Source organism: Dermacentor variabilis, chromosome 8 (assembly GCF_050947875.1).
Source record: "Dermacentor variabilis isolate Ectoservices chromosome 8, ASM5094787v1, whole genome shotgun sequence".
NCBI lineage: Eukaryota > Metazoa > Arthropoda > Arachnida > Ixodida > Ixodidae > Dermacentor > Dermacentor variabilis.
In genome coordinates, this window is record NC_134575.1 from 36,080,166 (window position 1) to 36,106,861 (window position 26,696).

Consider the following 26,696-nt stretch of genomic DNA (forward strand, 5'->3'; position numbering starts at 1 on the left):
CGTTCTCCGTCGAAGCTTTATGGTTGCCCCACGGTGAGGCGCAAGCAGTCACACCACTCAAGAGTAGCGAGCAGTTGCGCTCTTCGGCTGTAAAGTTTCGCTTTTCTTGTGTGAAATTGGTGGCATTTATTACGCTGTAAAAATTGTAGCAGCGTGAAGTTATTGCATTTCTGGTAGCGGTTACGAGCTCCTCGATCGATGGCGCACTTCGTCTCTGTGTATTAAGAGCGATTGCGTGCCTTCATGGTTAAAAATTTAATTAGTATAGTTTGCATAATTACATGTCTAATTACTAAGTCGAGTATTTTCAGAAGTACGACTATGTGGTTAAAGCAGTCTAGAGAAGAGGAAAAAAACATTTTATTATCTAAATTTCGAGACTGTTTTTTGAAACATTCGGTACAGGCTGTAGAGAAAACAACGAAACGTAGAAACAAATTAGCACGGTCCTTTTGGCGAAATCAATACGATCACACGGCCGTAAAGTCACGAGGTTATTGACGAATGCTTACTGAGGCCTTGCAGTGCTGAACGTCGAAGAAAAGAACTTTCGAGATCTAAATGGAGCTTAGAATCTTTTTTATTTATTTATACTTATTCACAGTCGCTTACAGGCTCCTAAGTTGAGCATAGTATAAAGGGGGTAACTTGATTAGGTGCGTTACATAGGTTGACAACTACACCAAACAAACCACATAATGTACATAACTGCATACGCGAAAATGTGTTCTAAACGAATGATTAATTTTTCATATATTTAAGTAGATTACGCAGAGTATCTAAAGGCTCGATTGAACAGCGTAGGTATATACAGGAAAGCGATTGAGCTACGCCATCAGCTCATTGCAGTTCGCGACTCGTGCTCTCCGAGATGGCAGCCAGCTGGGGCGACATGCGCGGGCTGTCTCCGGGACAGAGGCCCGCGAAGTCGTCCAGGAAGGCATCGAACACCGCGACGGGAGCGTCGCCCATGTCGTCGTCGTAGGCGCGGTGCATCCGCTCCTGGAGCTGCTTCGGCCCCGCGTACGCAGCCACCTGCAGTGCACCGTTATTTTTCCAGCGATTGACGGGGGCACCAATACCGATGAGTATAGCTTGAAAAGTCGAAGGTCCGTTCGACTCGCCCGGCCCTACGTGAACTATAGTTTGCTGGAGTTACGTGGCCACTTTTTGGGGAGTAGCTCGTGCCGCGAACCGACAGCCTGGCACCTCCTGCACAAGCTCAACCCATCTACGTCTATACCGCAAGTGCAGGAAATTGACTGCGAACTCCTTCTGACGAAACGCTTGCATCAGGTGAAACGAAACGGCGACGTACGGATGATGCCGCGTTGCACTCTATAGCGAAATGACTACAGTGAGCTGGAGCCCCTTCCTGGACTGATTCGGGAAGTGCGGGTGATCCGAACGAAGCAGAACAATTCGCCCGTAGAAATTTATTCATCTTTCTATTTACCCATCGGACAATAATCTCCTGCACTGTTTACAGTAAACGCCAACTCGCCACGAGAGGCGTGGCAGCCATTGGTGCAGTAGAGCGGCGCCACCGTCGAACAGAAATTGATACTTGTCATTGGGAGAGCAGGGACAACTTGCGTCGTGCGCTACTCTGCTAGCAGCTGCACCAACAAGCTACGCGTATTTGCGTTCGCGTATCGTGCGGTAGCCAGTCATCGGTCCATCTTCTAGCGTCTCCGACGTCGACTCTCTGACGCCGCTGCAGCTGCTGCGAGAAGAAAAGGGTCTCTTTCGAGAAGTTTTCGACACACGCCGACCGCAGCTCAGTGGTGCTATGAGTGCGAGTGTTTTGGTGACATATTAGGCACGTGCCGACGTAAACGAGACGTCAAGATGGCGTACCCGTATAGAGTTTCCCAGAATTCTACCTATGGGGACGCTTGGCACCTCCATCTATGATATTTTCTATAAGGGCTCTCTGATGTAAGAAAGCCCCTGCCTGCCCGGCATTACCACGCATGCAGCGAGACGGGTGCACCACTTTATCATTTCCTCCGAGCAAGCTTCAGAAACTCCGACGGGAAAACATGGCCTCCGAGACCGGAAGGAGGTGCGCGGTGTCGCGCCTCCCGATCTCGCAGGCCATGGTGGTCGCGCCACCGAGCCCGCCTGCGCCGTCGTAACCCATTCTCCGAAGAGGAGCTATACTCACGTAGTACAGTATGCTGGTGTCTAGCGACTTCTCGATCTGCATGATCGCTACGACGCACTCTTTGTCGGCAGGGTTCACAATCACCGGCTTGACGTTGCACACGCTCTCGAAGCTCGTCTTGTTGGGCCGCAGAACGAGGCCGGAAGTGGGAGGAGGGGTCGCGTGCGCCGCCGCACCGAGCGCCACGCTTCTCGTGACGAAGGTGTCGCCCCCTGCCTGCGTGGAATGCGCCGAGGAGGGCGCACTAATTACACTGGGGGTGCTTGCTCGTTGTAGCATGAATTTATTACCGGGAATCTCAGTTATGCAGGTTACACTGTACGTGAGGAGGAACGGCGGCGGCCTCTATGTTAGCCTTTGAAAGGAGTAATTTTGCTCCCTCATGGATGGCATATAAGAACGGTTTCAAGACTTAATAGACCACTATATATATATATATATATATATATATATATATATATATATATATATATATATATATATATATATATATATATATATACATAATGGCAGTTTTATACCGCATGGTGTCGAACGCGTACAAGCAAACACACTCGATGACTGCGAAAACTCAGTATGTTGGAGTGAGGAAGCGCTGAAGTAGCACCGAGCGAATCGGCCTCGGAGCTGCGTTCTCGCATCAATGCGAACTAGGCCGCGAAAGACACAGCGCGTGGCGGACACTATCCCTGTCAGACATGACTTTCATGATACCGCGGCGCGCGCCCGCCCGGAGTAGAGCGCGTCCCCCTCATCCCCCCTCCCTCACCCCCCCTCCCTGGATGCCTTTTCCGCGACGGAACACGGCGCGCTTGCTCCCCGCTTTCCTCGCTTGCGTGCGGAAGATTGAGTCGCGATCGCCTGCTCACTCGCACGTACACCGGACGACGATTTTATCGCCCTTGGACTTTATACGGAACCTCACGGCGACGGCAGAAATACGCCTGGAGTGTCCACGCAATTGCTATCGCGACAAAAAAGCACGGTGCTTAATCCGCGCGTGCTCTTTTGTTTCTCACCGACACGCTGTAGGCGAACTTCTTGCGGTAGGCGGCGCTGTAAGCGTCGCGTATCTCGCGGAACCGGGGAGCAGCGTACAGCCTGGCGCCGCTGCAGTCCACCGACGACCGCGGCCGCAGCTTGTGCGTCGCCACGACCACGTGCTCCACGCTGTCCAGCACCGGCTCGAGGTCGTAGGCGCCGACGTAGCGCGGCAGCGGAGGCACCGTGAGCATCACCCTGACCCGACTGGCGCCCAGGCTCTCGACGAGCACGTGGAACAGCTGCGGCTGCCTGAGCACGTCGCACTCGTCGCCCGGGTGGTTCCAGTCCAGGTTGACGCCCTTGACGTCACACGGGGGAGGAGCCGCGGGGAATCGAGGCAAGACAAGAAAACAGCAGCAGGCAAAGGCAAAACACTCTAACGGGAAAGGAACTTACTAGAACCAGGCAAAGTATATATATATATATATATATATGTGTGTGTGTGTGTGTGTGTGTGAGTGTGTGTGTGTGTGTGTGTGTGTGTGTGTGTGTGTGCAGGAAAGAGGCGACGAATCTTTTGGAAGTGAGACACCTTAACGTTTTCGGCTGCTGGACCTGCCATCGTCAGAGCCTGTGCTCTGACGAAGGCTGGTCCACCAGCCGAAAACGTTATGTAAGCACGTCTTACTTTCAAAGGTTTCGTCGTCTCTTTCCTGGATACATTACGTCGGATCCTGCCTGCTGAACTTTGAAGAAACCATATACTTGTATGGAGTTCTGTGCTCTACTTTCCCAGCAACACTATCGTCCTTGCCCATCACAGTGGCGGAGCGCCTGCGGCGTTATAATGTGGTTCGTGTGAGGCGGCTGGATGCAGTTCCCAGTCCCGGCGTCTGCGTTCCGGTGGGTCCGACGAACAAGAACAAGATGAGCTGGTTGGCTCATCCGATTTTGCTCAATCAGCCAATCGGCGCGCGCCTGACGGCGATATCATTGCCGAATGTGATCGCCGCAGATTTCTCACAAAGAAATATTCGCAGCTGATGAAACATTCGTCCCTGTCCGCAATTTGGACTTGTGCTGCACGACTGCAGGTGGACGTCAATTTTTTTTCAATTTCATTGACTGTCCTACCGTTTGCGGGCTTCCGCTGAACTGATTTGCCACTAAAGTATAATATGTCACGGATAACGTATATCCTATCTGGCCACTTATGTATAGAATCCTTATTTTCATCGAAAAAGGAACTTCACTTTGAATCATTCGCCCCCTACAAGGGACCCCTAGCTTCGGTACGCAACACAAACGAGAAGCCCCCAATAAGGACTTTGCTTACGTCATATTTGGCTCTCTCCGACGAGCTCGTGTCGTTGACGATTCCTTCGACAGTCGCCTTTCGCCACGCGGGATCCCGGAGCATGCGCACGAACTCGGCGCTGTCGCTTCGGCGGCCACCGAAAGTGGCGTAGAGGGGACATCGCCTGCCCCTGTGTCGCAGCCTGCCGTCCAGCCTCGAGGCCGACACGTTCTCGAAGAGCTCGGCGTCCAGCGGTCTTCGAAAGCCGCCGCCGACGCCATCCGAGCCCGCGCCGAATCGGCTCAGGGACAGGCTGTAGAAGATCACCGCCGAACACAGAGGCGTCGGAATCTGGAGGGGAGTGTAGGGCCTCTTCGGATGGAAAAACCTGAAATTGTGTCGGGGACACGGGGGACACTTTTGAATTACAGAGCCGATCCCACATTTAAGGAATGTCACCCGCTCTAAGTGTCAGCCATCAGCCCCTGATGTATCGACATCTGTAATGTTGGAGGCTGTTTGTTGTCGGGCGCAGGGTATTAAAAGCACCTATAGAACATATCATGAGAAGCCAACCAACAAAGACACCAACTAAAACATAGGGGAAATTATTTGAGCTACCGTTGCGCAGTTTCCACATCCACTTGCATGGGTACTTATGTGTTAGGGCTAACATTGCGAATGTTGGCCAGCGCCACCACTCGCACACCTTGGCGGCGGATGTGGAACATACTTTCTGCCGCAGGCGTCACGAGCACGTGATCTTTCTGGGTGCAGGCAACTGGTTACATAACGGAACATGTTACATACATGCACGTGCAGTGATCAGCGACTGAAACGCGGTACTCGGACCGTATGGCGGTCTATTTCTTTTTTTGCGCTACCGGTGGGCGCTGGTCGATCGCTGGTTGATCACTGGGGCCCCAAATTCAGTCACAATGTGTCACAAAGGCCCTCGCTGTCATCGTGTGTAACAATATGCATCAGAGCTCGGTGTGCCATTGCAGCGCCAGCCGGAGGCGAAAAAAAAAAAACACACGTAGTTATGTGCCGCGAGTATCGCATTTCAATCGCTAAGAACTACACGTACAGTCTACCGGGAAAGTTTTCGGAGCACAGAATTCATGACGAATACAATTTTCGTCGCGGCTTGTCCACGCAGCCCAGAATTTACGCGAGAGATTTGATGGATCGTGCGTTAAAGCATCCCCGGAACATTGCTATTCGAGGGCAGGCATCCATCCACGGATAAAGTTGTTTTTTTTTGTCTATTCTATTGCGTGCACATAAACTTTACGGGCGCACGCCCAAACACGCAGATACAGACGCACACATGCACGCATTTTTATTTCGATAGAAATAATGTTTGTGCCCATGCAAGCGTCAACTGAATGCAACAAAGGGGCATAGTAATATGACAGTACAACATATTAATATAGTAGAACAGCATATATGTAAGATATAACCGAACAGCTGCAGCAAGAAAAGCAAATACACTTTCCCACGGCGTGAAAGTTGCGTTTGTGCTAAAGTATATAAACATGTGCTGCATTCCCGTAATAAAATTCAGTTGGTAGCCAGCTGCGTTATGTCTGCGTTCTATACTCCTTTTTTTTCCCGCCAACATTTTGTGCCGTTTCAAGTGTAAAGCTAGAAGATGAACCAAATAGCCCACATCACGCGTCCTTTTTTTTTTTTGCCACGATTATTCCCGAGCTGAAATTCTCGACTCTCAGCCAACGTCAAAGTTTGCTACGACTTCTCGGGAGGAACTTTGCGATACCTGCGAAAGACACCGGCGAACATCAAAACGACTAGAGGATGTAAACCCAAATCAGATCCTACTGTAAAAAAAAAAAAGTATTTTGAGAATGCCGCTATTGTCGCCATAGAGTCCCGTACAATTACTAGAAGGCGCTAGTGTCCAGTGGAACTGCAAACAAGGTGGATTCAGCCAGCGTGAGAAGGATGGTTAGCACAATGGTTTGCCAAACATTGTCCTTTTGGCTTTTAAACGGATTCGTGGTGTTGCAAACCGACGATTTTCGACAAGGTATTTCGTCATCAATCGTTCAATCAATGTTATTAAAATTGTCCGACGGTAGGATTTGAACAAAGGACCTCTAGGCGAGAAATACCGATACAGAAACCATTACGCCAAGGACTAGCGGACAAGCGGAACCGCTGCAATTAGCCAGAGTTAGCAGCGGTTATGCGTGTTCGCAGAGCTTTATTGCCTTCTCCATTACAGAAAAAAACAACGTATGAGTCGATATGAAATTTAGGCCAATGAAGGCATAGAAAACGTAATAATGAGAGAAGCCACGAGGACGTCTGAAGCACGAGCGCGAAAATCACGCAAATCAATGCACTAACCATCATTCCCACAGTGGCTGAACGATCGAAGCGCCAGAGTTCGCTCTAGCAATTGTTGTGCGAAACTATAGACGGTCGCACATAGCCTCCGAGATTCGTCGCTCACCGCCCGATCTCGGAGACCACGGATCGTTGCTATACTCACTCCGCGTCGAAGACGCAGAACACGGGCCGAAACTGGGGCCTCGGTTCGGAGTCGCCCCTGTACGGTGCGCTGTAGGCTCCAGCGACGGCCAGAGCAGACGCGTTCTCCAGCTGCCTGGATGCACTGCCGTTGCACGATATTGGAGCGTCGGCGTCTTCCACGTACACGTCCTATTAGCAAGAGAGAGAGAATAAGCCCGGTCAGAACTTATAGCGCCGCATACTTAGACGGGGATGACTGTGCATTTCTGGACAGCTGCTTGCAGGTGTGCCACGGGGCGACCTTCCACAATCCCTGCCGTACCCTCCATACAACACCCTACAGCGGAGCGATGGGAGGAGCTGCTGGCCACCGAGAGCCTGGAAGATCAGCTGAGTCTGACTGACGGGGCCTGCAGAGCGGCAGCCGCAAGCGGAGCCCTGGGGAGGCAATCTGTAAGAGTCCACCTAGCGGACTGTCCATTTCGCCCCTTCCTGATTGGCTGGGGTCGCTCGTATACTCCTCGCTCGTACAGCTCCATCCAATCAGCAGCGGCCAAAATGGACAGTCCACTAGGTGAACTTTAACAGAATGCCCCCCCCCCCCCTGGACTGAGGCCCCCACCCATCGCTAGCCAAGAACCTCCCACCACTCGTAGTCTCTCCGCAGCAATTTCACTGCAAATAAATAAGTTTTCACCACCACCACGACACTCGTACTTATCGAAGTGACGTTTGTATACTTCGCGTCTCTTGCAGAACTTGCGATTTCGCGCGCACTGTGACGCGCTCGCGTACAGACCCTTTTCACGGCGGTCTCGTGGGCGCCGCCATGTTTGATTACGTGGCGACGAGTCCATTGTCTGTGCGTCAGCTGCCTCCGTTTCCTCCGTGTTCACGATGGATGCGCACGACGCCGGTGCGGATCAGCAAACCTCTGTTTCGGCGGATATCGTAGACGCCGGTGACTGGGTGGACGACGACGCGAAGCTTTTACTCCAGTTTCAGGGGACATGTAAGCGCTTTCGGAGTTCATTATACGCCTTCCCAGACAGCACGAGCAGCGTGTTCGGTGGTTGTGCTAAAAGCGATGCCATAGAAATGCATTCGAAGCAGTCGAAACTTCGCGCTTATGAATTAAATCAGGATCAGTGTGTTTTACTCTTTCTTCTACAATTTGAAAACGCTTTTAAGCAGTGGCTTACTGACATGTTTCTGACCCAGTAAAGCTTCTCGGTAGGGTCCCTATCTGTTGTTTTCCTGCGCAATCACTCGCGGGTGTGCTCAGCTACGATAGATATTTCTTGCCGTGCTCAAGACTTGAAACACAGACGTTCTGCACTTTGTAATAGCTTGTCGCAAAGACGTATTATCGCTATAGTCACTCGGTTACTCCGTGGACCACCACGAAATGTTCAACTTCGAACATCCGTGTGCTGTCGGTGTTGTCGTCGTCGCCCATGCTTCGGGCGAATTGATTCAAGTGTGCGCCCAATCACTTATTTTTCATACGTTTGCGATACAGTGGGCGCAAATTTGCGTGCGAATTGGGTGGATACGGGTAGATACAACATGCGATAAACTTACCATATGCCAAGAAGCGGCGCTACTCCCTTTGTCACTGCGTAACGAGCAGTACTCATTCCTGCCGGTCTTCAGGGGTTGAAGTTCTGTCTTTGGAGGTTAGCAGTACTATACGATGGAGGACGAGCGATTTTTTTAATCCTCAAGAAACTCCGTGCATCTCGGAGGGCCGGCAACACAGGCTGTCCTTATGTGGCAGCGGCTCGCCTGACTTGGTCGTCACACAGATTCATTATATAATCCTAATAAGCTTGTCACTATTCTTGCAGTAAACTGCTGCCCAGGTCTTCTTCCCTCTAGGTAGCTACCCATTTCGCAGCGTGAATGGAGCACAGTGCACTTCGAACAGCCGACAGCTGATCGGCCCATAGCAGAGCAGAAGCGGTAATCTATAGTTTCGTATTCGTGAGCTTTCTCCGAGACAATGTGCAGCGCCCCGCCGAAAGCGCCACCTCGTTCCTCGAGGGCGAACTGCTCCTCGACAAAAATGGTCGCTCAATACGCCTCCAGCTTTCTGTTACAGTTAACCCCCAAGTTGGTGAAGAAGTCCAACAATAATGCTGTAAACAAATGTGTGACCGATGGTGGGGATCCGACTACCCGCGCAGCATTAAACGTTAGGTCGCGATCGCACGCATGCTTCCCTCTTGCCGAAGTCGCTCTTTCAAGCGCTGGGCGCGTGCGTAATGTGCAGCTTCCCGTATTCTTCGCTCGTCGCAGCTAGTACTTCGAGACGTCCCGTAAGGCTGCGCTGCCTTCAGAATACTGTATTGCCTCTGGGATCGGCCCATACTTTCCGTTGGACACCACCAGTGTGGGCGAGGCTCGCCTATAACGTTATCGCCTTAAGATAACCAACGCTTCCGTATAGTTCCTTCATCACATTTAAATCGGTTACTGCGAACAGCCCTTTCAAGCACCCTAATGAGTACGCAGGCTATGCGCACGCAAGACCTTGTAGGAAAGTTTGGCACTCGAATTTATATCCGTTCATCAGAACGACGCGGAGGAGAAGAAGAGAACCTACGAAAGCGGGCTAAATAAACAAATGTCATAAAGTTGGGCAAAGTTGACCGAACGACACCGAAACGATCGGCTGAATTAACGAACAGAAAAAAAATTGGGCAGAAACTATGGGCGAACGATTTCCAAGGTCCAGAGATATCTAGCTGTCCCGTAGACCTGCTGAAATATGCTGCCGGGGACTCTGATTTGCTAGCCGCATTTATTGGTACATGAGGCGCTGTGGTTGCCGCTAACTGTGATCTCCTTCCACAAGTTGCCAGAGTATTAAAGCACATCACGAGCCTTGCAAACACACATCTCGTGCACTGGCACCCAAATCGGCACACGAAATTACCACTTTGATTACAACGTCTCCAGGACCGCAGCAGTTTGCTCGGCCTTGCAGCGTCCGCGTAAAGCGGGGAGAACCAGAGAAAGAAGAAGGAATAACTTACGTGGTAGCCTAATCTGAAACGCTCCGCAACTAGACTGACTTCCAACATCCAGTCCACAAAAGAACCCATCCAAATGTGTTTGTGAGCGTCCTACGTCGTGCAAAATAATGCGCACGAGCATCGTTTTTAATCTTTAGAGAAACTTCTCCAGGCGGTTATAGTTCAGTATACTTCCCCTCCATCTCATACCTGCCAGTTCTTCTTGAGCTTCTGCGGCCACTTCGCCCGTCTGTCTCGCGTTTTCGATGAGCACGACGTCAGCTCTCGGGCTGTTTCTCGCTACTTCACACGAACAGCCCCGGAGCATTTTCTTTTTCTTCCTTCGGGTATACTGCGCATAGCTGTTCGCAACTGAAACACCCGAGCCTTCCTGCACACTCTGTCGCTGACGTCGCGAGCCTCAGCACACAAACACAGGCGGTTACTGCAAAACAGACCCAAGAACGGACACAGGCTCTGCCCGTTTCCCGCAAACGGTGGTACGCGGCGAGTGCGCAGGAATTCACACTAGATTCGAATCCAATTCTTCGGTTTAATGGGGCCAATCTAACACACCGGATATATGAGAGAGACACGTCGCAACGGGGCGGTCTTAGAGCCAGTCTTAGAACGACAGAGAGCTGAGCTAGTTGGTAAGGATTCGTAATGCGAAGAAGGGGTTAGGTGTGCAGACACGGACACAAGAGGAGAGAGGAGTGCTGTCCACTTCTCTACTCTTGTGTCCGTGTCTGCACGCTTTACCCCTTGTTAGCCAGTCGCCGACAGAGTTACTTACTGTACGTGGTTCCCAAAGGGAGGCCTACAGTAACTGTAGTCGCTGATAGTGTCCCTGTGTTTGCTCCTCGGCATATACAGGGACACTGGCCCTGAGTTCGCGACTCCCTGCCACGGCGGCCGCATTCCGATGGATGCGGAATGCAAGAAAATACTCCTGCATTTAGAATCAGGCGTAAGCTAACGGATCGCTGGCGGTCGAGACTAACGCAAAAGGCTCGCCGTGTGTCACTCCAAACGTGGCAGGCGCATATATATACCGGGCTGTTGTTGACTTGCCTGCTTTCGGACGGTCACGACTTGCCCGTCCGGTTCCGTGCCGTTGTGGGAGGAGTGCGAGACGGCGTGTCGCCTGGCACCGCCGGCGGCCGCCGAGGTGAGCAAGGGCACGAGAACGAAGGCCAGCGGCAGGAGTATCATGGCACCCGCGGCCGAGCACAGGATCCAGGGTTGCCAGAGCCGAGTCCTCGCGACGGCCGGTAACGGCGATTCCGCCGGCGGTTCCTGCGAGACGATTCGTGTCCGCGCGCGTTGTACGCGCGTGCGTTGTATGTGCAGAGGTCGCGATCGATCGGGTGGTTAACTACACAGGGTGTCCCAACTATCGTGTACCGAGATTTAAAAAAAAAAAAGATATGCAAGTACCACGTAACTGGACAGAAGCGAGATAACGTTGTCTGCCGTTGCTTGGAGATGCTCAGATTATTCTTTTTCTTGCATTTCGCTTCATTACATGATTCGTCTAAAATGATTAATGCATTTTCCAAACATTATTATAGTTACAGGAAAGGTGTCAATGAGAAAATTGTAGAACCGCGCGAAAAGCTCCAGATAAAGCGTTCTGCTGCTCACTGCGTGCTACATAAAAGTGTTTTTTCCGGGCGTGAAAGGAGCCCGCCGCGCGATTGGCCGCTCGAGGCACTTTAATTAGGCAGCGTGCAAGAAATAATCTGAGTATCTCCTAGCGACGGCAAACAACCACTACCTTGGTTCTGTCCAGCTACGTGGCATTCGCGTATCTTTAAATCTTGGTGCATGAAAGTTGGGACAACCTGTACAACCGGGCACACAATTGGGTAAAGTATTATGAATCATAGTTGCACTTTTGAAAAGATTCCGACAATCTATAGACTATACATAGGCTCTAGAACTTTGTCTGTCTGTAGATTTGTATTTTCTTCCGTATGAAAGCCGAAGGGTTCCTAAAAAAACTGTAGTTAGCAAGTCTGGACGGCCCTTCGTGGCGCGGTGAGACTGAAGTACTGATTTATTAACAGTCTATAGACATTATTCGACATAGAGTGTGAGGTCAATAGTCCGTGGAAAACCTGTTGGCAGTGCCGCAAAGCTCTTTACATTGCCTGTAGGCAGTGTACAGAAAAGCAACAACGGATTTTCTATACGTGAAGCAGGTACTGTCTAATAAGGATGGAAGTAGGTATAGGCGGGGGTAGTTTTACATTCTGACCTCTACTATAGTAAGTACCATCGCAAACACGAGTGAAGGCATGATATAGCCAGCGTTTTGAAGCCTTATCGGTATCGAGAGCGTGTTTCTAATCTTTGTCGTATGCTACATGAAATTCTTGGGAGGTTAATTTTTTAAAAATAAATGCACCGAATACTTCATGGAATCGCCGCAGCGAGTGTCTGTGGTGAGTGAATAGACGCGGTCTCTACGCATTTGAACCGCGGTAGACCGAACGTACGTGGCTCCAAGACAAGTCAGTCAGCTAACAACCCCGCCATGGACTTTCAAATTGTAACTTGCGCGTTGTTTTCTCACTGTGCGCACACTTTGTTCATAATCAAGACGTTGGTGAATTCTGAATAAGTCGACTATGGTGGTCCTTATGATTTGTTGCACAACTTGTGGTGTAATCTTAAGGCGCGGCTTAGGGTTCGGGGTGTATCGCTTCAGCGGTAAGAGGGTTGGTGCCAACATACTTACAACCGAAGATACAACCGTACGAAGCCAACCGAAAAATGAAGCTGTGGAAAGCAAGGAGGACGCGCCTGCGGCCGGAAAGGGCGAACCGCATCCGAACCCGTGATAGCGCGATTTGTACTGGTTAACACTCCCAGGACTATAGGTTTAATACGTGCGCAGAAATACCCAAGAAAGTTGACGGGCTTGAATGAAATTAAATTCTGGGGTTTTACATTCCGAGACCACGATCTGATTAACATGCAAGCCGTAGTGGGGGACTCCGGATTAATTTTGACCACCTGGGGTTCTTTAACGTGCACCCAATGCAGTGTACACGGGGGTTATTGCATTTCGCCTTCATTGAAATGCGGCCGCGGTGGCTGGGATTTGATCCCGCGACCTCGTGCTTAGCAGCGTAAACGCCAAAGCAGCTAAGAAACCACGCCGGATTGACGGTATAGCTCAACTCCTCAGTTAGAACATCACACTCGTCATGCGGAGGTTGTGGGTTCGATTCCCGCGCGCGGCGAATTGACTTTTCTTCTGCTTTAACTTCACATTTCCCTAACAAGAACCCGAAGCATATCGTTGATTTAACCCTTGTTCGTGTTTATTCTGCATTTCATTAACAACAGCACTTTAATTTTTTATATAGTCTTTTCTTGGCTTCATCATCCATTCGCTTCACACGATTGTTGCTAAAACTCTAGCCCTTCTATTGCCCCGTGTGGCTCCTATAGTAATGACGTTAATTCTAAACGCGGTGTCTGTGATTTCAAAGGTATACACGGCTGACGCCGGTTGCAGGAAGCTCCTATCGGAAGAGCATGCGAACGACTCAGCCAGGGATTAACTCACCCGTCTCGGCTCAGCCGTGACCGACCAGTCGGTCTGAGGATGAGACCTGAATTCTATTGTGGGGACTTCTCTGTCTTCAATGGGCGGTGGCGGGGCCTGCAGCTTGGCGATGCTATCCTCCGTCGGCATCGACGGTGGAATAACGAGCTGCGAGAACAAACGAGGAACCGACATGGCAAGGTAGAATCAAACAATTGAGAGAAGTGGTTCTTGAAGGGAGAAGGAAAGGTTGACGCTGTTTTCTGCAGCCCTTGCGGGAGCACGGCTCAGCGTCAACAGGGGTGGGGGGGGGGGGGAGTGGGAGCAAAGGAGATAGGAGAGTAGAGAGTTAAAGTGACGCCATGGGCAGCGGCTGAGCAGTCCGGCAGGGAGGGCCCATTGGGTCCGGTAGGAGTGGTGATCTGGTGACAAGGCCAGGGGGGCGGTGATCCAGTAGGAGCCAGATGATTGGGGCAGGTCGAGTAGCCTGTAGTGGTTTGGATCAAATCAAACAATTGACACGCGAGGCTGAACGGTGCTTTCTCACTCGCCAGCCGAGTTTGTGTACAGACCGAGTTGTGCTGGAACGTGCTGTGGCTTGGTTGGTCACCACCACCACCACCACCAACAACAACAACAACAACAACAACAACAACAACAATGCCACGCAGTTAAAACGATAGCAGTATCAACGTCTTCATCGTCACCGGAGGCAGTCCCAGTATAAGAAACGTTGTGGGCAACGCACGTTGATTCTGAGCCTGTTTTTGAAGACAATGCTGTGAAACAGGGGCAGGGAACATGATCGTGCAGGTGAAGTTCAGACTGCACCTACACGGCAATATTCCTAACACTGAGTTCATAACATGTTTTCTTTAAAACATGCGTTCAAACCACGATGTTCCAATGTTCCTAAGCCTGCCCAGATAGCCCAAGTCAGAAACTCATGGTCTAACCCCATGACTGCCCAACAAAGCATAATTTCGACCAAGGGCCAACATGACAACAAAGTGAATTCAATATGATTGTTGGACATTTTCTTCTTTAACAGGTACCCGCATTATTATCATCATCATCATCATGATCACCACCACCACAACCACCATTATCATCATCATCATCATAGGGACGTTGATTACAATATTTCCTAGTTGTCCAACACCGCCTTAAGCAGGTGCTGTGTTCGATTCCATGTTCGTTCGGTTCGATTCGAGAGACACGCGAAAAGAAAGCATCATTGGCAATAAAGTGCACTCACGCCTACACCGAGATAACTCGAAGACGGCTCCAGTTCGGTTGCCACTGTTGTGACAGGCTCAGTCTTTGCCGCAAGTTCCGTGTCACGTGTCCCGTAGTCGCCTGACGTCAGTGGGGCCGCCTTTTCGGGAGCAGAAAGAAAGGTGATGGCGGGACGAATTAAGCCGGTCATGACCGGGTTCTGCCAACGCAGAAACTACAACTCCTCCATTAGTTCTCTTGTAACCAATGACCTAGCTACGTCAGGTTTCACCCATTTAAAAGAGAAAGATTTGCCTCGTGATCAACAGGCTTATTTCTATATTAAAATACGTGTGAAAAGCGGAAATTCTCTCATCACACAAAAGCTCAGCCGATTTGAGTGCAATCTGTCGCATCTGAGAGAGCAAGCTAAAATACGTAATAGTACGGAATACATTAATTTCGTAAGCTTATGCTGTCTCAAAATTTGCAGTTTCAGAAACTTTGATAACATTGCTAATCGTTGAGTTGTAAACTTGATGCTCTCGTGCTTCTTTTTTAATTTTTCTACTTGAACAATATTAGCAAGAAATTGATGGCATAAACCAAAAATCTGCTTGAAACACCTGGTATATTTTAACCTTTTCTTTTAATTGCCAAATACCTCATCAAATTCTAGGCAGCATACGCTGAGTAAAATTATTTCTCCGTTCCGATGCATCTATAAAGAAGGACCTGTGGTAATGCTTCCTCTTGACTGCTTGGAATTTATTAAACCCGATAATTCAATGCGATTCCGTACCACTACTGACACCGCTTTAACACTTGATTGTGATCACAATGCTTCCGTTGATTGGGATGCATACGCAGCATGTAGTAAGCATTCTCAACGTTCGAGGTCAGGAAAGAAGCTAAGACGAATGGCGTGCTCGAGCAGTGGTGTAACAAAACCCGAAAGATTTTGCTCGCATTGCATTTCGGCAGGTGCAGCTGGAGACGATATGGCGGATTAGGGCGGTCTTGTATTCGAATGCGCTGTGGTTCCGTCTTCAGCGAGAACTCCCTCAAAGTTGGCACGCTCGATCAAATTCCACCGCATAATCGTCACCATTCTCAATGCGACAAAAAAGTTGTGAGTAACGCACGTACATTCTTAGACCTGTTATCGAAGGCAATATACTGTGGAATGAACATTGCAAGTTAGGGACGCATTCGGCTAGCTCACAACACTTTGACGTTCTGCAATACGTTTGTATTCAACCAAAGAAGAAGAAGAAGAAAACTACATGGGATTGGAACTAGGGTAATCTTTCTTTTTGTCGATATGCCTTTCGCTTTCGAAAACAGCAGAAGCTTTCGCGAACTAATGACTCAGCTGTCGAATATTGCCATTTATTCTCACTAAGACATCTGTTAAAACCTTGCGCATTACTTGCGCTTCTTAGTTGGAGCAGCCAGTGTTCTTTATACGTGCGTTCGAGGCACACTTACGTCAGCGGAGGAGCTTTTCCACTGAGGCACCGTGGTCTCCCCTGTATCGGTCTGCTTCTCCCGTTGCAATTCAGATGGTGGGTCCGAGGGCTCGACAAGCTCGCCCACCTGACAAAAGTAAAGCCGCCGCACCGCGTATCGTCCTAGAATTTCGAGTGGTAATTCTATTCTCTACAAGCCTGAGTAATACATAAAGAGGCTATATTTCTGACGTAGCGGTAGTAGAACGTTCATTTCTATGTTGCATAAGTACGTGGTTCAAGAAAGAGACAAAAAAAAGCAAAAATAGCGTTTGGAGCTTTACAGGTACTTCTGAATCCTAAGCTCGAAAGATAAGCACGTATGTTGCTGCATAAAATGAAATGTTACCCATCATACAGGCTGTGCCAGCTAATTTTAGCCAGTGTTTAAAAATATGCGAATGCAACGTCGCTGGACGGAACCAATAGTGATATTGTTTGACGTCGCTTGGAGATACTGGAACTATTTTATGCATTCCGCCTAATCGCATAATCAGTCTTAATTAATCAACTTCTCAAATATTATACTTAGATTAAAAGTGTCAATGAGAAAATTGTTGAGCAACACGAAAAACTTTCGATACAGCTTTCTGTTGCTCAATACTTGCTACATAAAAGTGTTTTTCCGAGCGTGAAAGAAGCCCGCAAATGCACGCAAAATTGTCGCGCGACTCGCCGTTCCAGGAACTTTGCGTGTGTTCGCAGGCTTCTCTACATGCAGTGCCCTAGACTTTACATAAAGTTGTTTAACTTTATGTACAAAGCTGTTCACAAGAAGTCCACAGGCATATTGGGTGCCGAAAGTTATTGTGTCATCACCCGATCGAACCTCGAACCCTCGTCCAATGTTTAGGCTAGGGTTCTTCGTGGTCACGGTCACCACTCGCCCGCGCTGCCGGCCCTTGCAGGCGAGAAGGAGCGGCTGCAGACGACGAGAGCAAGACCGTCTGCGGGCGGGTTGTCCACAGTCCACTTTGTTTATCTTTTTTTTTCCTTTAGCAACAATAGCAGTTAAGAGCCATAGGATACATATATGCATGCAGTGCCCGGAACTTTACATACAGTTGTTTAACTTTTTATATATATAAAAAAAAGCTGTTCGCAAGAAGTCCATAGGCATATTGGGGGCCGAAGATTATTGTGTCATCACCCGATCGGTGACCGAGTGGTCAAGGATCACGACGTCGTCTGGTCGGTAGGCGGAAGGTTCGAGATTAGTGTAGTGACGGGGTGGCCTCATAAGTCACCCCGACTCGGGCTGTTCGCTGGGTGGACTGCGGTACTGTGGCCCCTGTTGGCCACCGTCGAACCCTCGTCCAAAGTTTAGGCTAGGGTTCTTCCTGGTCACGGTCACCACTCGCCCGCGCAGCCGGCTCTTGCAGGCGAGAAGGGGCGGCTGCAGACGACGGGAGCAAGACCGTCTGCGGGCGGGTTGTCCACAGTCCACTTTGTTTATCTTTTTTTTTTCTTTTCGCAACACTAGTAGTTAAGAGCCATAGGCTACATATATGCATGCAGTGCCAGGGACTTTACATACAGTTGTTTAACTTTTTATATATAAAAAAAGCTGTTCGCAAGAAGTCCACAGGCATATTGGGGGCCGAAGATTATTGTGTCATCACCCGATCGGTGACCGAGTGGTCAAGGATCACGACGTCGTCTGGTCGGTAGGCGGAAGGTTCGAGATTAGTGTAGTGACGGGGTGGCCTCATAAGTCACCCCGACTCGGGCTGTTCGCTGGGTGGACTGCGGTACTGTGGCCCCTGTTGGCCACCGTCGAACCCTCGTCCAAAGTTTAGGCTAGGGTTCTTCCTGGTCACGGTCACCACTCGCCCGCGCAGCCGGCTCTTGCAGGCGAGAAGGGGCGGCTGCAGACGACGGGAGCAAGACCGTCTGCGGGCGGGTTGTCCACAGTCCACTTTGTTTATCTTTTTTTTTCTTTTCGCAACACTAGTAGTTAAGAGCCATAGGCTACATATATGCATGCAGTGCCAGGGACTTTACATACAGTTGTTTAACTTTTTATATATAAAAAAAAGCTGTTCGCAAGAAGTCCATAGGCATATTGGGGGCCGAAGATTATTGTGTCATCACCCGATCGGTGACCGAGTGGTCAAGGATCACGACGTCGTCTGGTCGGTAGGCGGAAGGTTCGAGATTAGTGTAGTGACGGGGTGGCCTCATAAGTCACCCCGACTCGGGCTGTTCGCTGGGTGGACTGCGGTACTGTGGCCCCTGTTGGCCACCGTCGAACCCTCGTCCAAAGTTTAGGCTAGGGTTCTTCCTGGTCACGGTCACCACTCGCCCGCGCAGCCGGCTCTTGCAGGCGAGAAGGGGCGGCTGCAGACGACGGGAGCAAGACCGTCTGCGGGCGGGTTGTCCACAGTCCACTTTGTTTATCTTTTTTTTTTCTTTTCGCAACACTAGTAGTTAAGAGCCATAGGCTACATATATGCATGCAGTGCCAGGGACTTTACATACAGTTGTTTAACTTTTTATATATAAAAAAAGCTGTTCGCAAGAAGTCCACAGGCATATTGGGGGCCGAAGATTATTGTGTCATCACCCGATCGGTGACCGAGTGGTCAAGGATCACGACGTCGTCTGGTCGGTAGGCGGAAGGTTCGAGATTAGTGTTGTGACGGGGTGGCCTCATAAGTCACCCCGACTCGGGCTGTTCGCTGGGTGGACTGCGGTACTGTGGCCCCTGTTGGCCACCGTCGAACCCTCGTCCAATGTTTAGGCTAGGGTTCTTCGTGGTCACGGTCACCACTCGCCCGCGCTGCCGGCTCTTGCAGGCGAGAAGGGGCGGCTGCAGACGACGGGAGCAAGACCGTCTGCGGGCGGGTTGTCCACAGTCCACTTTGTGAATTTTTTTGTTTGGTTTGGCAGCAACAGTGGTTGAGAGCCATAGGCTACATATATACATGCAGTGCCGTGGACTTTACATACAACTGTATGATAAAAGCTCTATATATAGAACACCCTCTGCTGGCGGGTGTGGCCACAGTCCACTTTGCTTGTCTTCTTTTACGGCGAAAGCCTTTAATGGCTCATACTCGCGGCGTCCGACCGTCCGTCCGTGCGTGCCCTGGAACGGTGCCAGCTGTGGCCTCTCCCCTCACACATTCTCAGCAGTCACGTGATGGCACAACAGTTGCACCGCCACAGCTGTGGCCTCTCCCCCTCACACTCTCTCAGCAATCACGTGACGGCACATCGGCGCGTGTGGCAAAGCTCCTTCGTCAGACGTCTCGTTGCAGCAGTGGAGTTAGTCGGATGGCTCCCAAGCGGTACGGTGATGATTCCACGGCAAGCGGTTCGGAGAAGCGCCCCAAGAATGTGGACTCCCTCGATACCAAACGCCAGAAGAAGAATTAGTGAATGCGCATGCGGCGGGCTAACATGTCACCGGGCACCAATGCCCCGGGAAGCGGAACGGAAGCGATTAAGGCGAAAGCCTTTATTGGCTCATACTTGCGGCGTCCGACCGTCGGCACACGCTTTCACCGAACACACTTTGGAATTTGCAAAGTGTCCTTCAATATTTGTTTTTTTTTCCTTTTCGCGGCAAGAACGGTAGAGAGCCGTATGCTACATATACAGGGTGTCCTAGCTAACTTTAGCCCTAGTTTTAAGATATGCAAATGCTACGTAGCTGGACAGAACCGAGGCAATGTTGTAGCGTTTATATCGTGCATAATTGTGCACTTTTAGCACACCATTAGAATCTCAAATGCTTAGTTGTATCTATAGCCGTTGCTGTACGTTGTACAATAAATGTGAAGAATCTAATTACCACGCACATTCTACCATGAATTTCCACAGTAACCGACGCTGTTGTATAACGCGCAAAATTGGGCATATGTGTGTGGTCTGCTGTCAAACCTGCCGTTCGCGAGGGCTGAGACTTTTGTCAGGCTTTATGCCTTTGCTCTCAGTCTACCCTCGTTTGAATGAACGAGAAACAAAATTCAATGTTGTTTGCCATCGCTTGGGGGTGCTCGAATTATTTTTTATTCCGCCTAATTAGACAATTAGTCTTCATTATTGATTCAACTTCTCAAACATCACAATCAGATGAAAAGTGTCAATTAGAAAATTGTAGCGCGACATGAAATACCCGTAAATTTACGCAACATTGCTGCGTGACTGGCCGCTCGAGGCACTTTGCGTGTATTCGTGGGCGTCTTTCACGCTCGGCAAAACACTTTTATGTAGTACGTATTGAGCAACAAAGCTGTGTCGCGAGTTTTTCATATCGCTCTACAATTTTCTCATTCATACTTTCATTTAATCATAATATTCGATATGTTGATTGATTGATTAATTAGGACTGATTACGTAATTAGGCGGTATGCAAAAAATAATTTGAGTATCTCCAAGGGACGGCAAACAACGTTACCTTTGTTCTGTCCAGCTACGTCGTATTTGCATGTTTTTAAACTCTAGCTAAAGTTAGCTGGCACATCCTGTATACAGGGCATATGTAAAAGACAACAAAGATTTATTAGACACTTACGAATGCATCTAATAAGCGGACAGTTATACATGTAGTAGCAAACAACGCAATTTACTCGTGCCTAAGCATAAGGAAATATAACGTGTTATGCTAGCTAATGCTCCTAAGTCCTTTGTTTCAGTGAGAAAATGTGTTACCACTACACAACAAGACTAAAGTTTAGTTCCCCGTTTGTTCACCGTTCGCATTCTCGGGTATTGCATTGTTCCATAATCCATAATCACGATCGTGCCGCAATCGGCGCGAATTCCCTATCGCGGGATAACGACATATATCCGCAGATACCGACACCGAAGGCTCACCAGAAGCGCGCCAGTGGTGCTCCGACCGCGGTCTTCTTCGGGAGGCGCCACTGCGGTGTCGCTGCTGTCGTCTACGCCTGTAGTGCTTGTAGTAGTAGTAGCGTGTGTTAAGCGCGGTGTCTCGTTACCGACCTCTCGTCGATCTCGATCGCCCGAGAGAGTCGTCCAACGAGGCTCCTCCGCGAGGACTCGACGTTCTCGAGGCAACAGCCTCTCCAGGACGCGGGCGACCTTCTCCTCAAACCGTTCCCGGTCGACGCTCGTCGGAGAGGCAGCGCCCGTCGACGCGACGCCTTCGGAGCCGTCTGCTGCGACGGCGGGCAGGACGACGACGACGGACGACGACGGCTCGGCGCTGGAGACCCGTTCTATGGAAGGCGTCGAGCTGGCCGGTCCGGCGTCCCGGTGACGTCGCCGACTGGCGTCGAGAGCGGGAGACGCGGAGAACGACGCCGTCCCGGAAGCGTCGCTCGTGGCAACAGATCTGCTGGCGGCTGCGATTCGAACGTCGCGTGGTCATATATAGATATGGCGCGGTTGTCGGATGTAGCAAACGGACGCATCCGTGGTTTCAACGCGTGGTCTCGCGCGTGCGGTTCGAGCGGAAGCCGTCGAGGCGACAAATTTGGGGTAACAGCGAGGTGAGAAGATTCGTAACCAATTAAAAAAAAAAACGCAAGAGCGAGCGTTCCTCACCATGACAGCAGTACATAGAGCTACTGTAAATGCTACAAAAGGCAGTGGTAAGTAGCACATACAGTTGGACATCTGGAAGGGGCGGCGCAAGACGACTAAGACAGAAGTCAGGAACACACAGGACAGCGCTGATGTTCAACCAGTGCCACCTCGCCCAAATGTCGATCCTTCTACAGCACATATACAGTAACGTTACTGTAGTACTACAGCAGCACCACAACACGCCGCCTAGCGAGCGGAACTGGCAAAATGGGAAGGACTTACAATCATGATTCGCGATGACTCTTCACGACTCTTACGACTGTTATTGCGAGGGAAGAGGCGCGCTCGAAAGCGACACTCCGAAAATTACCAGGCCCATGGCTTTAAATTTGACAAAGTTCAGCGCTGAGCACTCATACCGGCGTCTATGCTATGCGTGTTTGAAAGGTAGTTTCGTTGCTTTTTTTTTTCGTAGCCCCAGCAATCGGTGTCGACTATATACACTGGTCATCGTACTGTTATACCAGCGGACGCTGCGACTCTCATTTTAATTGATAAATCAAAGAAGCGCGCAACTTCCAATGACTAGTGCACGGTGCCGCGAGACATTCCGAAACGCAGTTTGCGGGCGCGCCCATGCGATCGTGTTGCTTTTCATCGCGCGTTAAAGGCATTAGGGTTCCAGAAGTACAGCAGTGACGTGTGGTCGCAGCAGTCCTCGCAGAGCATGTGTCCTCATGTTCAAGAACATACTTATGGATAGAAAAAAGAATTCGACCGAAGCACCAATTGCGATAGCAAGCTTTGAACTTACCGGACGGCGTCCTCACTTTTGACCACGAGATCTAACAGAGTGTCCGCCTGGCGGGCACTGGATGAACCACAGATAAAATGGATCGCGCCGCGCGCGCCGTCTGCTATGACACTACGTGTTCGCATGTGCGTGCGTGTACGGTGTGAATACATTCAATAAAGACCATTTTCTTAACCATATTCCTAAAGGGCATTGATAAAGGGATTTTCGCCTTTCTAATCAGAAATATACAATTCGGCAAATCAAATCGTCACGTCCAAAGAGTACAGCGAATGCCACGGAATGTGACTGCGTACTCACTTTGCAAGCCTGTCTTCACTGGCCGGGCAGATGCGAACGCCGCTTGTGTTCGCTTGTGTCCAGGCGCACTCGATGGAGTCGGTCTGCTGCCCACACGCTTCGCAGGCCTCAGGAGGTTCGTCTGGCTGGCTCTGGAAATGGACGCCGGACGTGACGTCAGCGTCTCGTCAGTTTGAGCGGCTGTGGTCCTCTGCTCTCTCTTAGGGATCGCCGTTTGGTCCACGCGGTCCCTCCGGACCGTAGCGTCGTCCCGGCTGCGTTCAACTGAACTCGAACTGGTGCTGCTCGATGATGTCGAAGACTCGCTTCCGGAGCTGCTACTGTCGTCACTCGCGACACGTTTCCTAGAGGAGTAGCGTAGAGAGTGACTGGGCTGGCGTTCGCGACCGCTAATTGTGGCGCTTTCTCGAGGAATGCGCCTCCTCGGTGCTTTCGGGGTGTTCGACTGGCGCCTCTCGGGGATTCCTACACGTGACGTCAGTTTAGTGGGCCTCGCTCCACCAGCTTGCACGCGTCCTCCGTTTTTCTTCAGCTCCAGCTCCGAGGTGCTCGAGCTGCTGGACGAAGAACTGTCGTCCGAAGACCCTTGGTTAGCGGGAATGAAGCTCTTGGTCGACGCAGGTACGGCGGACCTCGACGATACTCCAGTCTCGGCTCTTCGTTCCTTGCTCCCGGGTGTCCTTTTGTCCTTCATCCCGGAGAAACGGACGCTCTGCGCAGGACGCGCCTGAGAGTCTTCGGTCCTGCTCGCTGCTCTCCGAGGCGACGACAGGATGGACGGAGTCCTGGCCGTGGTCGCCGAAGGGCCGGCACCGCTTCCGGTACCAGGAATGGCGGACGTACCCCGCGCTCGCTTCAGGTCGAGTCGAGGCCCTGCGTCGCGCCCAGGACTACGGTTGGAGCGATGCACCTCTGCGAGCCGTCTCGGCGATGCGTGCTCGGTCGGGTACCGCCGATCCGCGGGCGCCAATGCGGCGATGCGGTCACGTGTTTTGGGAGTGACCTCCCGCGTGCGGGATGTCGCGGCAGGGGATTCGCGCCGTGATCGCATAACCGGAGTTCTCCTTCGTCGAGCCAGCGGTCTTCCGGTGTTTGGGTCAGCGGTTGTGCTTCCGTAGCTCCTGGAAGTGCGCCCTGTAACGTCCGCAGAACGCGACAGGAGCGTCCGCGCATTCTCCCGGGCATCCGTGTCTCTGCCAATGCTGAAATCAAGCAGTTACCGGAGAATGCGCTTATTTATTTGTAAACGCTACAACCTTCCTCTGTGCTTATATTTTTGTGGGGTGTGATCCCGACATACCCTGATACGTAAAAATTAAAACTATAGGGTTTTACGTGCCAAAACCACTTTCTGATTATCAGGCACGCCGTAGTCAAGGACTGCGGAAATTTCGACCACCTGGAGTTTTTTAACGTGCACCTAAATCTAAATACACGGGTGTTTTCACATTTCGCCCCCATCGAAATGCGGCCGCCGTGGCCGGAATTCGATCCCGTGACCTCGTGCTCAGCAGCACAACACCATAGCCACTGAGCAACGACGGCGGGTACCCTGACACGTAAGATGTGGCAAAGAAAAAAAAACAACACTAGAGAAATTGCGAGATTGTCTACTAATGCCAAAGCCTACTTTGCGTCGGCTATTACTGCGCTTTGGCTTACTTGCTTTTCCTAGGTCATGCATTTCTACCGACCACTTTTCCGGCGACAGAAAATGAAATCTGTGCGCTTAATGATGTGGAGATGAGTTGCCAGAAAGCTACATGGCCCCTTCGAAGTGATCGTATCAACTGAACCGGAACGCCGTTATAACCGGTTTCACCACAGTTTTTTCTTCCCTTTTTTCTTTTTTTCCTTTTCTTTGTTACGACCTTGAGGCGGCGGCGTCACCGGTTCGTTTAACGCCACCAATCATTTATTATTATTACTATACTATTATCACATGTACGAATCAGTTATTCTTATTTTTTGCACTCAGCAGTTCCACAGCAGGCTTCTCCGCACACACATGCGTAATGCAAAAAAGTAAGCTTTCAAGGCGGCCCAATGAGTGCGGTTTTCTTTCTGATCAATTTCATGTGTTTTCGTTTCAAGCGTACCTGATCGCTTATAATGCTACCAATCACCTATGCTTAGATTATTATAACGAATAAATGTTTTAACTTCGCAAATCACGCATTTTTGTGTAGGTACAAGGCATTACACTTCTCGTGTGACAGATATTACTGGGCCACTCACCGAAGAACGCCTACGCATTAAAAAAGCAAACATTAGGAATGCAGTTTTATACGTCACGAAGTTCTAACATGGCAATGCGGCACGGTCAAATTAGTACGGTTCAAACAGATGTGCAGCACCGTTAGCCAACGAAAATATATGAAACTAGAGTAAAGTCAACAAGCTATCGCTTTTAGTACAATGCAAAATATCCATATAGTACGTTGCCGTACAGTTTAGATACAAGAAATACTGTTAGAGATAACAAAAGTGGAAACTATAGTATTGAGGAAAGTCACTAATAAAGAAGGCGAATAATCGTAGCTGAATTAGCTAGAGGCCAAACTAGCTCAGTGAAATGAACCGCATGAATCTTACTTATTATCTTATTTCCTTCCATTTCAGGCTTGTTAAGCGGGACTTCTCTACCGTTGTGCACTCGAATCAACAAACATTCTGCTATTATGCTGTGCCCCGCTTGAACTGTGATTTCACGGTTAACAGGAGAACAGTTACGATTGCATACAGAAACGGTTAAACCAAGCATTTAAATGACACTGCTGGTTAGTTATCACATGAATATCCTGGGACTGTGTCTTATGTTGGCTGATTCGGAAAGCTGTTGTGCGCAACTTCCAAACTACAATGATGATGATTGATCGAGTTTTATACCAGAAGGGCTAGCATGACTATAGAGAGCCTGCCAATATGATAGGTGCGTGGCAGAGAAACAAATATGCGTCTCGTGGAAAAAGAACAGCTCCAGCAGTGATCGATACTGGATGACTTGCACGGTATGATGGCTACCTGGGTTTATGAGCAAATAATTTTGTTTCTTTATTGTCGCGAAAATGCACATTATATTACGAAGGACGCCATTGAAGACAGGACTAGATTTAATTACGACCCGTTTATTTTATTGTGTACCTAATGAAAATGCACGAGTCACTTCGCCATTACGCCTCTACAGAAATACGACCACTAACGGCTGGAATTGAACCCGCAATCTCGTCCAGGGCTGCAGAACGCCATATAAATAGTGAGATCTCACGGCAGGTGGCGTTTGTGTTAGAGCGAGTCGCCAGAAACTTTCAATGCAAGAAAACTTCACGCAGCCGCTACCGAAAATGAGACCAAGGACAGCTGAGGCTGCACGGAATAATTTCACGTGAGAACCCTGGGGCAGCCTTGGCTCACAGACCAACATTTTCGACTGTCACCGAGCAGACTCGCCGGCGTTCTCACCTGGCAGACCTTGTCTCAGCGTAGCCCTCGCCTTCCGAGCCGCTGCCGAACTCATCAAAGCTGGGAGAGCTTTCTTCAAGGTGCTTTCTTCGACGATATTGCGGATTCATGGCCTTTTCCTGCCCCGTTGAAATACTTCTTCTTCTCCTTTCTCTACAAGGCACGGACTCACGGGGGGTCGGGGGCGGGGGATCGACCTCGGATGGGAGGAGGAGGAAGAAGAAGAGAGGAAAAGACGGGGTTGCTTATTTCGTTTCACGTTACTTTCCCAAGAAAGAACTGACAACAATAATAATTTTTTCCCCGTCCGATTCATGGCCGATCCCCCAGAGGGGGTTGTGCCATTTCACTAAC

The 26,696-nt window shown here is 50.1% G+C and overlaps 1 protein-coding gene across 1 annotated transcript; it reads right to left on the bottom strand.

Annotated features, from left to right (window-relative positions):
• Nucleotides 1-664: 664 nt before the first annotated feature.
• On the bottom strand, nucleotides 665-26,522 carry LOC142591361 (uncharacterized). The gene is made up of 12 exons (XM_075703685.1): nucleotides 26,343-26,522; nucleotides 22,881-24,082; nucleotides 21,089-21,582; nucleotides 16,245-16,352; nucleotides 14,794-14,913; nucleotides 13,557-13,703; nucleotides 11,048-11,272; nucleotides 6,973-7,142; nucleotides 4,491-4,839; nucleotides 3,190-3,513; nucleotides 2,171-2,386; nucleotides 665-1,035 (listed from the first exon to the last, which is right to left on the bottom strand). Exons 1-12 carry the CDS (start codon nucleotides 26,450-26,452, stop codon nucleotides 841-843), a joined length of 3,660 nt encoding a protein of 1,219 aa, XP_075559800.1. The 5' UTR covers nucleotides 26,453-26,522; the 3' UTR covers nucleotides 665-840.
• Between the last annotated feature and the right edge of the window lie 174 nt (nucleotides 26,523-26,696).